Source organism: Pseudonaja textilis, chromosome 7, assembly GCF_049901715.1.
Source record: "Pseudonaja textilis isolate UNSWEBS1 chromosome 7, rPseTex1.2, whole genome shotgun sequence".
In the NCBI taxonomy this organism is placed as follows: domain Eukaryota; kingdom Metazoa; phylum Chordata; class Lepidosauria; order Squamata; family Elapidae; genus Pseudonaja; species Pseudonaja textilis.
Genome location: NC_141996.1, coordinates 54,219,121 through 54,233,615, shown reverse-complemented (window position 1 = coordinate 54,233,615; position 14,495 = coordinate 54,219,121). Strand labels below are relative to the sequence as shown.

At 36.2% G+C, this 14,495-nt stretch overlaps 1 protein-coding gene across 2 annotated transcripts in view; it reads left to right on the top strand.

Annotated features, from left to right (window-relative positions):
* LOC113444759 (cystathionine beta-synthase-like) overlaps nucleotides 1-12,459 on the top strand; it is a 31,734-nt gene extending 19,275 nt beyond the window's left edge. For both annotated transcript variants that reach the window (XM_026713634.2, XM_087937658.1), the window contains exons 10-15: nucleotides 458-563; nucleotides 2,710-2,781; nucleotides 3,684-3,818; nucleotides 4,306-4,414; nucleotides 9,820-9,904; nucleotides 10,777-12,459. In XM_026713634.2, the coding sequence (XP_026569419.1) occupies nucleotides 458-563; nucleotides 2,710-2,781; nucleotides 3,684-3,818; nucleotides 4,306-4,414; nucleotides 9,820-9,904; nucleotides 10,777-10,949 (680 nt within the window). In that variant the 3' untranslated portion in view covers nucleotides 10,950-12,459. The remainder of the gene's footprint in view (nucleotides 1-457; nucleotides 564-2,709; nucleotides 2,782-3,683; nucleotides 3,819-4,305; nucleotides 4,415-9,819; nucleotides 9,905-10,776) is intronic.
* Nucleotides 12,460-14,495: the final 2,036 nt, after the last annotated feature.

Genomic DNA, 14,495 nt, shown 5'->3' with positions numbered 1-14,495 from the left:
TCTAATCCAAGATAGAGTCCCACAAAATTAGGACAGGAATTCTGCTTATATCTATGGCTAGGAAGGAGATTTAGCATCCACAAATCTCCATTGCTGGATTCTTGGATTAATATAAAAATATCATGACAGAATACAAAAAGTCCTTACTCGGTACAGTACCACTCACCGTGCCCTTTTGCTGTAAAAATGTGGATAAACAGGCAAGTCTGCATTTATTGAATTCAGTTTACTGATGTAAAATCAAGATTGCTTTGACAAGGTTTTAAAGGCTTCAAAAGAAGTATGTTTGGTTTGTTGCAATACCGCAAGCATCAGAATGAGTAAGCATCAAGATTAATATTTTTGGGAAGACCTTTACAAGGCCCAAGTTCACATTCCTTTATTCTCTTTATGTTCAATGTTTTGCTATTACTTTTCCTTGTTGAGTAATGCGTGTATCATCTGGCTTCTATAATAGGAGGCAGTGCAGGCAGTGCGATGTCTGCAGCTGTGAAAGCTGCCAAGCAACTAAAAGAAGGTCAACGCTGTGTTGTCCTCTTACCTGACTCTGTGAGGAACTACATGTAAGAGAATGGCTTTTCATTTCTTTATGACGCGTTCATTTGAATATGAAAGGGATCGTGTTGATTAAACTGATCCTCCCCTCGCTGAATTCTACTATCTTCCTGAAACTTCACACTTCTGAGAAAGGGATTGAATCCTTTCTTTCCTTTCTTCAAATTGCCCTATGACTCTTCTTTATACATGGATTTCCCCTTTCTCTTTGTATGTAGAAGCATGAAAGGATCTAACTGCACAGAACAGTGTTTGTTCAAGTCAAATGCATTAAATCCAAAAGTGCTTTCTTGCTAGGAGTAAAAATAAAATAATACATAAAACAAGTAACTCTCTCCTGCCTTTTCATCACATCCCTAATTAGCTGACTGTGGCTATTTATTTATATATTTATATTACATGTATTTGTTTATTTATTTATTTTTATTTATTTATATTGATTTGTCAATCGCTTACAAGATAACAGGTATAAGTACATAGTTATGAATACATGAAATGGGTACATATAAGAAAAATAAAAGAAACAATAGGACAGGGACGGTAGGCACATTGGTGCACTTATGCACACCCCTTACAGACCTCTTAGGAAAGGGGTGAGGTCAATAGTAGACAGTCTAAGGTTAAAGATTTTGGGGTTTGGGGAAGAAACCACAGAGTCAGGTAGAGTATTCCAGACATTGACCACTCTGTTGATGAAGTCGTATTTCCTGCAATCAAGTTTGGTGCAATTAACCTTGAGTTTGTATCTATTGTGTGCTCTTGTGTTGTTATGGTTGAAGCTGAAGTATTCATTGACAGGTAAGTCATTGCAATGTATGATTTTATATACCATACTTAGATCAGACCGAAGACGGCATAATTCAAGGTTTTCTAGGTCTAGTCTGGTAGCATAAGTATTCTACAACGAGTAGAGGAGTGGAGAACTCTTCTTGTGAAATATTTCTGGACTTTCTCAACTGTGCTAATATCAGATACATAATGTGGGTTCCAGACTGATGAGCTGTATTCAAGTATAGGTCTAACAAATGTTTTGTATGCTCTAGTTAGTAGTGTGATATTATCAGAGAAAAAGCTACGTATGATTAGGTTAACAACTCTTAATGCTCTTTTGGCTATGTAGTTACAGTGTGCTCTAGCACTTAGATCATTAGAGATGAGTATTCCAAGGTCCTTTACAGAGCTTGGATCATCAACCAGGTCTTGACTATTCAGCTTGTATTTTATTTTCTGATTTTTTTGCCAATATGTATTTATTTATTTGTTGAGATTTGAAGTTGCCATTTGTTTGACCATTCTGATACATAGTCAAGATCTTTGTGAAGGGTAGCAGCATTGTCTGTGGTATTGAACAGCTTTACATCATCAGCGAAGAGAATGCAGTTGCTCTTAATATGATCACAGTTGCTCTTAATATGATCACAGAGGTCATTTATGTAGAGTATGAAGAGAGTTGGTCCTAGAACACTGCCTTGGGGGACACCACTATTGACAGGTACAGAATTTGATAGGACACTCCCAATTTTGACCATTTGTTGTCTGTTTGACAGGAATGCTTCTATCCGGTTATGCAGTTATTGTCCAGAGATACCATAAGATTTTAGTTTTAGGAGTAGTTTGTCATGTACCACTGAATCTCTATTTATTTATTTATTTATTTACATCTATCTATCTATCTCTATCTATCGGCTGTCCATCTTACCACAGGGTAACCCTGGGTGGCTTACAATATCAAAGTTAAAGTTGCTTAACAGTAAGGCCAGCTTTTATTTTATACAAGTTTTCAACTGTCTCACCAACTTCTGAATAAATCCATTCCACAGTTGCCTCCAAAAGTTCATTATATCTTGTTCCCTCAATCTATCAATAACTAATTTGCTGATTGTAACCCAACTTTAAATATTATTTAGTTTAAAGATTTAAAATGTAGTTATATATATTGGTTCAGTAATAGATGCAGCAGTATCAGCAAGGAAGCATCAAGATAACAAATGTGGTGTTAAATGCAAGCTAATGCCCCTTGGTAGCAGTGTTGACATCACACACATGTACAAAAGGAGCAAGGCTTAGATTATGATGCCTAGTTCCGGTTTTGATCTCCTGAATTAGGACCTCAAAATTTAACACAATGCCTTCATTTTTCCCCATTGTTTCCAGGTCTAAGTTTTTGAATGACAAATGGATGGCCCAGAATGGATTTCTAAAAGATGTTCAGGAACATTATCCTTGGTAAGATGACCTGTACTTGACCTGTTTTGATACTTCATCTGTTTTCCCACCACCATCATCCAATATAGGGCTGTATGAAATGGCTTTTATTCGCAACACAGTGGAAATCCAATTGATCTTCCCAGTTCTTCATGCTCATTCTGTGCCAATAAGGAAATGGCATCTACCAGCAGAACGACTCCATTAAATATAATCCTTAGAGAAAAATTAAACTGAAAAGGAAGAAATCAAATAGGGATATTTCAACTGAGTGTTGTATTTTTAAAAGTTCCCTTCTCTATTGAAACCAGTTACACAGAGAGGTGCTAAGTGTTTACAGAGAGGCTAGACAGCAGCCTGTCAAATATACTTTAATATATGTATTTGCACAGAGCAGATTTGATGTCTTAAATGTCCCCTTTCAAATTTCTTTTTGGTACTTGTAATGCTTCTAAGAATGGGAATCAATTAAATACAGTTAATTTATGAGGACTCCTTCCAGTTTGGGCATTGTTTATGAAACTTGTTGCCATTGTTTAGAAAAAGTGGCATCTAGGCTACATAGATAATTGTGATCTTCTACTATTTGCATTGCGATTACTAGTTTTGGTGTGTGACTTGCCTTGTATATTTGTAGTAAACTATGTGGGTTTATATATGTGTTTTAATTAACAATAGTTACAATGCTGAATGTTTTATATTACTTCTTATAAAGAGGCACACTTTGAAAAGAAAAACAGGAATTAAATGGCAAGCTAAGAACAAATCTTTCATCTCTTTTCTAAATGAATTAAATAAATCCCTTATATCTATCTCAGTCTTCTTTCATTTAAGCTGTGTACATAGAACAATAATCAAGGAAAACCAGAACAGATTCTGACTGCAGAGCAGTAACAATATATACGATTTTTTTCCTCTGACAGGTGGTGGAGTATTAAAGTCCAGAAGCTAAATCTTGCTGCTCCTCTGATTCTTCTCTCAGATGTGAACTGTCAAAAAGCAGTTGAAATCCTGCAAGAAAAGTCATGCAATCAAGCACCAGTTGTTGCTGAATCAGGGTAGCTTTCTTTTTAGGGTGGGCATGGACAACTGATTTTGGGAGGGGTGATCCTTCATTTTTCCAAGGGTCCATTTTAAAAGTTCTTTTAGAACTTTATGGAGCAAAATAACCATTACATCCTGAAGAAGCTCAATGTAATTGTTTAACAACTTCTGGGGAAGCAAAGGTAAAAGAAAAGTAGCACCAAATGCCAATAGCACCATGTTTTGGATGCGGGGAGGTTTACAACTGAGGGCTAGGAGTTATCCACTTCTGCCTTGTTTTAGCAGTCACTTCCCTTCAAGATAATATTTCATAATATTTTATGCCTAAAGCAGTAAAGGGTTGTCCATTATTCCCTTAATTAAGAGGATCCTTAAATGGATCCTTAAACTAAGAATGCTAGACTCAATATGGACTCCGTCCCTGTGCATGGAGAATTTTGTAAGATTCCACTTTGTCTCCTTCCATGTCTGAATGTAAAAAAAATGTTTGTTTTCTTGAAGCGTCATCTTGGGAATTGTAACTATTACCAACATCCTCTCCTCAATCCTGGCAGGAGTAACACAGTTCTCGGACCCAATTATAAAAGTTACTTATCAACAATTTTCAAAGGTATTTATCTTTATGTTGTTGAAAAATTCATAACGCATCAATGATTGCATCATCCATAAAAGTGTCTAATGAACAGGACAAGGAAGAGGCAGAAATTATAGATACAGTTTGAAAGCCAAAGAGGTTATGTGAGAGAAAGGGCTTTACCTCATAAGTAATGTGATATATCACTAAGTCCTTGCAAAAATGGAGTCAGTTTGTGGCCCTCATCTTGTGTTTATGGTGTCTTGCTTACCAAATGCATTAACCTCAGGATTTGTATGCTAGTCAGGTTGGTGCCTGATCAATGTCTGATGTATATCTTGGCTAGTATATCCCAGTAATCTATTAACTAAAGAAAGGGTCATAAGCTCTTTCTTCTCACATGTTCAAGCCACACCTCTGGTTATATACTGCAGCAGGTTACCTGAACTCACCATTTTTAAAATAGGTGATGATGTATTTCCTTGATTTCCTAAAGTTCCATCTTTATTTTTGTGATAACCTTGATACTCATTTACATCAAGAGAGAGAAGAAACTACACATCTTCAGGCACAAGGAGAGACCAGAGTCATTACAAGACAAAGAGCGAAACAGAATTAATTAAATAGAAGAAGAAAAGAAACTCCTATCAATTAATATAAATGGTTTAAACTCGACGATAAAAAGGAAAAGGATATTAGCTAAACTAATCAAACAAAATGCTGATATAATATGCCTACAAGAAACTCATATAAAGGAAACAGATGAAAAACACCTAGAATGTCCGAAATTAGGGAAGCTATTTACTGCACCAGCAGACACGAGAAAAAAGAAAGGGATTGCAGTATATGTTAAAGAGGATTTGAAAGCAGATTTAATATGGTCAGATTCTGAGGGAAGAAATCTGGTTTTGCAGATCTGGATTAATGCTATCCCAATTCTCTTAGTAGTAATCTACGCCCTGAACGGAGATCAAAAAGAGTTTTTAAAGCATCTTTATGGAAAAATAGTAGGATTGGAAAAAAGAAATATTTGTATCATAGTAGACTTCAACTCTATTGCTGATTATCAAAAAGACCACGGTAATGGGGGGAAGAATAAAGGGGGGGAAAGAGAGCTTCCCAAGATATGTAGGGAAATGATGAAGGAGTTAAATTTGATTGATATATGGAGAAGATTACATCCTGAGAAAAAACCATTCACATTCTACTCAAATCCGCATTGAATATGGACACGAATTGACATGGCATGGATGAATGGGGAAATAGCAAATGAGATAAAAGGGATTGAAATTTTTCCTAATGAATGGGCAGACCATAATCCAATTCAGATAATATGGAAGGGTCGGGAAAAACCAAAGAAAAGATGGACGTTAAATATTCAGTTAATAAGAGAAAAAGAATATATTAACAAACTCAAGGAGAAATTAAATTATTTCTTAAAGGAAAATGATAATGGAGTAACTACGAAACAAAACATTTGGGATACAATGAAGGCAGTAATAAGAGGTATAACAATCTCTTATAATGCCAAGAGGAATAAGGAAAAATATGCACAGCAAAATAAATTACAACAAAAAATTAAGGAACTAGAAATTCAATTACAGAGTACCCCAAAGGATTCAAAATTGCAAAATCAGATAATAATAGCTAAAAATAAATTGAATTTAATTGAACAAGAGAAAATGATTATAAATTTGAATACAACTAGACAAACTTATTTTGAGCATGCTAATAAGCCAGGAAGATGGCTATCTTACAAAAAAAAAAAAAAGGAAAGAAAAGAGATTGATATATCAGCTAATAAATGGAAAGGGGGATACACAACAGGAGATAGAACAGAAAAAAAGAAATTGCCCATAAGTATTTTGAAGAGTTATATAAAAAGGAAGAAGTTAATGAGGATAGGATAAGAAACTATTTAGATGAAGTAAAGGATAATGCAATTTGGGAAGAAATGGTAGAACTATTAAACAAAGACATCACTTGGTTGGAATTGAAATCAGCCATAGAGAACCAGAAAAACAATAAAGCCGCGGGACCAGATGGGATTCCAGGGGAGCTGTACACGGCAATTGCAGAACAAATTGGACCTCTTATGGTGGAAGCTTTTAATGATGTCTTATTATTGGCAGCCAGGATGCCGGACTCATGGAGGGGGGCATTGATTTCACTGATCCCAAAGGAGGATTTGGATCCCCGATATATACAAAATTATAGGCCAATTTCATTGTTAAACACTGACTACAAAATATTTACTTCTATTATATCAAGTAGACTAAAAAGAATGTTAAACGTGCATATACATGAAGATCAAAATGGATTTCTCCCGACCAGACAAATTAGGAACAACTTAAGAATAGTACTAGATGTCTTAGAATTTTATGAAGCCCACCCCAAAAAACAAATTGCACTTATGTTTTTAGATGCAGAGAAGGCCTTCGACAATTTTAAATTGGCAATTTTTAATCCAAAAAAAATATATAATATGAATTTAGGCACCAAATTTGAAAACATAACAACTATTTATGATACACAACAGGCTAATATTATAATAAACGGGTAATATACCCGCCCAATAAAAATAGAAAAAGGAGTCAGACAGGGCTGCCCACTCTCACCCCTGCTCTTCATATTATCATTAGAAACATTATTAATGCGAATTAGACAGAACCCAGATATAAAAGGATTAAAGGTTAAGAAAGAAGAATATAAGTTGCAAGCGTTTGTGGACGATATGATTTTTTTCATTGAGGAACCAATAGAAAGAGGACAAAAATTGATGAATGAATTAGAATTTGGAGCAGTAGCAGGACTCAAAATTAATAGGAAAAAAACTAAATTAATGACTAAAAATTTAACAGAAAAACAGAAAATAGAATTAGAAGAAGTTATGGGAATACAAGTGATAAAGAAAGCTAAATTCTTAGGAATATGGTTGACAGCACATTGTAAGACACTTAAGGAAAATAATTATGATAAATTGATGCAACAGGTAAAGAAGGATTTAGAAACATGGGGTAAGCTGCAACTTTCATTATTAGGCAGGATTGCTGCCATTAAAATGAATATTCTTCCAAAATTTCTATATCTATTTCAGACGATCCCAATCAAAGTACACAAATTTTTTTTTGAAGAATTTAATAAAATAACTGTTAAATTTATTTGGCAAGGGAAAAAACCTAGAATAAATTTAAAGGCAATGCAGGATATGAAGAGCAGGGGAGGGCTGGCACTTCCAAATTGGGAGTTGTATTTATATTGCTGCCTCTTTAGTATGGTTGAAGGAATGGGTGAATTTAACTAACAAGAGAATATTATTTTTAGAAGGCCATGATTTGCAGAGGGGGTGGCATGCTTTTTTATGGGATGTAGGGAAAACTAGCCAGAAATATTTCCACAGACACCTAATCAGAGACTCATTATTAACTAATTGGAAGAAAATACAGAAAAAACATTATTTAAAAGTACCAATTTGGATTTCAACAATGGAGGCGATGATTCACCCAAATAATCTGGATATCACTAAAATGATTAAATATAAGGACCTATTGGATACACAAGGAAATTTGAAATTGTGGCAAGAACTTCAAGAGCGGGGACTAAAAATTGATCAGTGGGCATACCTTCACATTCAGAGTAGACATAAACAGGACAAGAAAGAATTCGGAATCAACAATAAATTCCAGCAATTAGATAAAATTTTATTAGGATCAGGCAAAAAATATGTAACAAAATTTTATAATTATTTATTAGAAGTAGAAATAGAAGAAGAAATTGTGAAAGGAAACATGATAGCCTGGAGTAGGAATGTAGGACGTAGCATCACCCTAACAGAATGGGGAAAGGTCTGGGGTAGAAATAATAAGATTACAAAACCGGTAGCATATAAAGAAAATGCCTATAAAATGTTTTATAGATGGCACCTTCCTCTTTTGAGATTAGCAAAGATGCACCCCAATATGAGTCCGAATTGCTGGAAATGCAAAAAAAAAAGAGGGAACTTTTTTCCATATGTGGTGGTCCTGTACAGAAGCTCAAAAATATTGGCAGAAAATTAGAAATTGGCTGGAAGAAATGACAAGAGAACAGATCAAATACAAACCAGAGTCCTAGGGATCTTTGATAAACAAATATCAAAAAAAGCAAAATACACATTTTGACAGCGGCCAGATTAGCTTTTGCCCAATGTTGGAAGCAGCCTTGTTCCATCAGAGGAGATGATTATTCAAAAAATTTCAAGTTGTGCAGAAATGGACAAATTAACTTTGGCATTAAAAAATAAAGACACCTCAATATACTACAACAGCTGGAACTGCTGGTACAAATGGATAGACTAAAGATAGACTTTACACTATAAGCCAAAAGAGGATAGGATAAATCCATAGTAGTGATACACAGATACATGTAAGGATTAGGTGTGTGTATATGGCATAAATTAAGGATAAAAAAAAAAAGAGGTCTTACAAACTGTTGAAGATGAGAATGTTTTTAATTGTTTTCTATTTTTTCTTTCTATTTTCTTCTCCCTTCTCTCTCTCTTTTTTATTTGTGTATGTGTTGTCGGTTTGTTTTAATTGTAAAATCAATAAAATTTATTTATAAAAAAAATAAAATAAAATAGGTGATGATGCAGATGTTTGTACCTGTAGTTGTTAAATTCTATCACTTTACAGAAAAAAAATGGTTTTGGTGTTCAAGTATTATTAACTTAAGAGTGAACCATAATTACAAAATATTACTGTAAATTTCAAGTGAAGGCAAGGCCAAGGGGAAAGGAACAGGGTGTCCCACCTATTAAATAAAGGCACTTCTCACATATCAGTAGGAAGACAAAGATACAGCTCTTTTCTTGAGCTTTCTCAAAATAATGTATTCTCTGGAGACAACAAAAAAAAAGACTTTCACACATGTTATTCCTTGATGGATTTTTAAGTTAGTTGATAGTGACATGAAAGAATTATGAATATAGAGTACAGTACACACAGTTTTAAAAATGCTTTTATTAACTGAACACAAAAAGAGCAAGCAAAAAATACATAGTTATGAAGAAAGAAAGAAAACTCTAAAGTATAAGCCTGGTTGAGTAAGCATGTTGAAGTCCCTGAGTTTAGGAACACAGAGAACACACTTATGAGTATGTAGGATGTAAATTAGATTTCAAGATACGATGTTCCCTTGGTTTTTAGAATTTCATCACCAGAGCTTCATATAAATTGGGTTCTCCATGCCGTAATCCTATTTGCACCATTTCCCTCCTTTCTCAGGAAACTAGGGAAATATTAGGTGTTGCTACTGCAGCAAAATGACTCCGAATAAGCACAGATTCCCTATGTAAGATTTAGTTTATAACAGAACAATATGGGGGAGAAATTTTGCATGGTGAACTTGATCTTGGGCTCCTACTAACCATTTGATTCACTTGATTATTTTGGGATGCACAGATTAATCTGAATGATACCCTGGGAAAGCTTTCAAATGTCCTGGAAAATGAACAATTTGCTGTTATAGTGCATGAAGTGGAACAATGTAAGTACCAAAGGAGGGCGTTTATATGGTATTGAGGATTTTCAGTCAGTATTCTGGGTTCATTCTCATATCACCCTCACTTCAGCATGAACATGTCCCGTTCACCATTTTTATATGATGTGTCTTTATGATGTTGACCTTGTCTCATCCCCAGGCCATATCTGAGGCACTTCAAGTTTGTCTTTAGCTCCTTCATGCTTGAATTATTGTTTTCTTTCTTCTCTTAACACACTTTGAGCTATGAGTATGATCTAGCATATTTCACTGCTGATGTGGCAAACAATATAGTCAAATATGGGATCTCCTTGGTATCAAATGGCCTTTTTATGCTACGCAAGCATTCACTCTTCAGACATGCACTCAGATTCTAGAATAGCTCTTCATTGTTACTTTGGATTGCAAGAAAGACTCCTGGCTTTCCTCTGCCTATTGACCTGTGCTTTCTGAAGTCCCTGTCTTGTTTTATGTGGACTCTTTATGCGCACAGGTTTAATGCTTTTGTGGGGGAGGGGAGGAGAGTCATCTGGATTTTCACAGCCCAGATATTTAGCCCTATGATAATTGTTGTAATGGTCACTTTAACAGCAAAGTCTGTCCCTAATGGTCAATGATCTGGAGATGAGGGAAGAAATTGAACCTTCCATTCCAAACATTTTGTGTACCTTGATGCACAAAAAGATATGATAAGCTCCAGGCTTCTTCCTCCCCTCCCCATCTGGCAGGAAAGAGGGTGAGGTTTGAGGGACTATATAGAATAAATGAGACATGTTCATCTGTACGTTTTAAGTCAGAAGTTAGTCTTAAATTAAGAGTATACCATTGGCTGCTTTCTTTCATTCTTATTTGGAAATACATTCCTCTTTCTTTTTCAGACAATGCAAAGGGGTCCTCCTTGATGAAACAGATGGTATTTGGTGTGGCCACAGCTGTTGATCTGCTCAGCTTTATCACACCAAAGAACAAACCTCAAGATCTAAATGCATCACTCACATCTGTTTATGAAAGGACTTTTCCAGAATCAGGAAAAAATAGCTACGATGTTTAACTTAATGATTTACAATATGGCAGGGGTATCTGCAGGGGTGGTCAAAAAAGTTAAGATGGTAGCTGTGATGGGGTGACACACATAAACTCCAAGAGGAGTTTCAATCACCCCATCATGGCTGCCATCTTGATTTGTTTACTGTATCTTGCTGACACCCTTTCAATACAGGATGTGTTTTATACATAAATGTGCCTAGTAGTTCTTGGTCTACTTGATGTCCCTCTGAATAACAATTTTGCTAATAATGTGAGATTAAGATGATCTGAGAATAATTTTTAACAAGATGTTATTCTGAGACATTTTAAAGATAAGATTCTTGGAGATAGCATAATAGTAAATGAATCTCCCAAAGCGGTATTGCTGTTCTGATTTCTTTTGACATTCTCGTTTGTATGTTAACTTTGATTGATAAATGTCTTTCAAAATCTTGTCGCAGAAGAATAAAGTAAAAGTATCTGAATAAGTAAAAGTACCTGAATGACACCCAGAACATTGATAAAGAAGGGGCCTGAAGTACTGACAGTAAGGTGAAGATGTGTCAGATTTTTTTTTGCTTTCAGAGGAAAAAATATCTTACCTATATGGAGTGACTACAGGTCGTATCTGTTAATACTGACCAAAGCAACTTTACTCTTTCACATTTTTAGTAAGAAAGGTTTCTAGAGTCAAAATATAAATATAGTACTTCTGCCATTAACTTTTCTATTTAAATTTTCATTTTGATCACTGAAAACAAATCATTGCATGTAGAATACAAGTAGTCCTTGACTTATGACCACAACTGAGCTCAAATTTTCTGTTGCTAAGCAAGTCAGTTGTCAAGTGATTCTCCCCCCCCTCCCCATTTTATGATCTTCCTTGCCTCTGTTGTTAGGTAAATCGCTGCAATTTTAAATGGTTGTTAAGTGAATCTGACTTCCCCTTTGCTTGTCAGCAGGTCACAAAGGCTGATCACATAACCCCAGGACACTACAACTGTCATAAATACAGGTCAATGCTAAGCATCTGAATATTGGCCATGGGGGATGCTGCAACAGTTGAGTGAAAATGATCCTAAGTTACATTTTTATTGCTGTTGTAATGGTCTTCAAACAGTCATTAAACAAGAGGTTGGAAGTTAAAACTAGCTGTAGTGCAAGCCTATTTAACCCTACATAATTTTATGAAAAGAAGACAGGAGTTAAAAAAAAAAAAAAAAGAAGAGAGCCTTGCCTGAAACAAACATAGAAGACAGGTGGAAATATCATAACTTTTGTGAAAGATCACCACTGATTATTTTTTTTTAATGTTGCATTCCGTGTGAGGCTAGCTCTCAAAAACTTGTTACTCCCTGGATTTGAATGTAATGCTAACTGCAGAAGCTATTAAACACAGAGAAATGGACAGAGAGATCACTCTACTCAAAATATCTTGTATATATGACTTGCCTAGTAGCTCCTGTCAGGAACTAGGTCCATTTCTTCAGCCATATTTCAATGATTTGCAACTGAATTAAAAAAACATATTAAAACAAGGGAAAAGCATATTCTTTATGGTGAGAGATAACATACAGCTAGCATCTGGGATTTGGGAACAATTGTTGTTGTACATAATCATTAAACTACCCAAAAAAGAAACATACAAAAGAAAAACTGCAGCATATGCATAATGCAAATTTAAAAGGGTCACATTTACACTGCAATGTAGTGATGTACAATTCATCATTCTTCCCACCTATGTAACATGTAATGTAATGTTATAATATATTAATTTCATAATGAGTACTTTCCCCCTTCAGAATAAAATATGATTTTAATTTTAGTTTATTTTAATTTCTGTATTTTCTGTATTTTAATACTACAGAAATTCTTTAGGAGTTAGGAACTCCACAGTATTATTTATATTTTAATCACTTAGCAATTATTTATCTTCATCTTACAAAAGGTTTCCTAAAGTACTGTGTTTCTCCAACAATATGGCCTCCACCAATAGGAAGGCCCAGCATGATTTCAAGGCATGAGGTGAAATTAAGCCCTGCCCCCCAAATTTAGGCCTATTACAACCATGTGTTTCCCCACCATTTCTCACATCGTTTGATAGAACTACACGAGGTGAAAAGAAATGGGGGGGAAGGGTGGGGGAGATGGGGAGAAAACTTGCCTTTAGGAGTGCCCTGCAGGTAGCCTAGGCTAGAATACCCTGATAGCCGATAGAAGCTCCCCAAAGGCAGAGTCCCCAGCTGCTTCAGGGCGTGGCATGACTGCCCATGTCCCCTCACCTTTAGGCAGTCTCTTTCAGGCGATGGAAGCTCCCCAAGTGCAGTCAACAGCCACTTCAATCGGCTGGTAGAAGCAGCCTCGCGGTGAGGGGAGTGTGTGTGTGCGCTCGCCCCGAGGCCACTTCTATCGGCTGATCGAAGTGGCTGTTGACTGCACTTGGGGAGCTTCCATCACCCGAAAGAGACTACCTAAAGGTGAGGGGACATGGACAGCCTTGCCATGCCCGGAAGCGGCTGGGGACTCTGCCTTCAAGGGAGCTTTTGTCTGCCGATAGAAGCAGCCTTGCAGCGAGGGGAGTGTGTGTGTGCGCTTGCCCCAAGGCTACTTCTACCGGCTGATCGAAGTGGCTGTTGACTGCACTTTGGGAGCTTTCATTGGCCAAAAGAGATTGCCTAATGGTGAGGGGACACGGGCAGCTACACCTTGCCCCGAAGTGGCTGGGGACTCTGCCTTCAGGGAGCTTTTGTCGGCTGATAGAAGTGGCCTCGCGGTGAGGTACGTGCGTATGGGCCACTCTAGGTGGGGGAAGAAATTAAGTCACCCCTGAAAAGATGGCCTAGCCATTTTTTCGGGGGTCAAAAAAAATAAGGCCCAGCCTTATTTTGTGAGAAACACGGTAATACTACATGCATATTTCTGTTTAACCAAGATATTTCAGTGAAGTTTGGATTGGACAAATGTGCCACACTCACTATCAAATAAGGAAAAATAGTGAAAACTGAAGGAATCAAGATGCCTCATGAAAATAACATTAAGAATCTGGATCAAGATGATTACTACAAATACCTGGGTACCTTTCAACCTGACAATATCAAGTACACTGAAGTCAAGAAAAAAATTAGAGGTGAATACATCAAGAGAGTGAAAAAGATCTTAAAGTCCAAACTCAATGGAGAAAATACCATCAAGGCAATCAACACCTGGGCAATACCAGTCATTAAATACACAGCTGCAATAGTGAACTGGACTCAAACAGAATTAAAAGCAATGGCCTAGAAAGAGCAGAAAAATAATGACAATGAATCATGCCTTTCATCCTCACAGCAACATTGACAGACTGTACCTACCAAGGCAAATAGGTGGGCGTGGAATGTTGGGAGTACATCAGATAGTTGAAGAAGAAAAAAGGGCTTTGGAATAATATCTGAAGGACAATGAAGAAGAAGCACTGAAGTTAATACACCAGGAAGGCTTGCTGACTATCAGAGAGACCAAACTGGCCTACAAGAAAGACCAAATGAAGAACAGAATGGAGGCATGAGAAGACAAAGCACTACATGGCTATTAC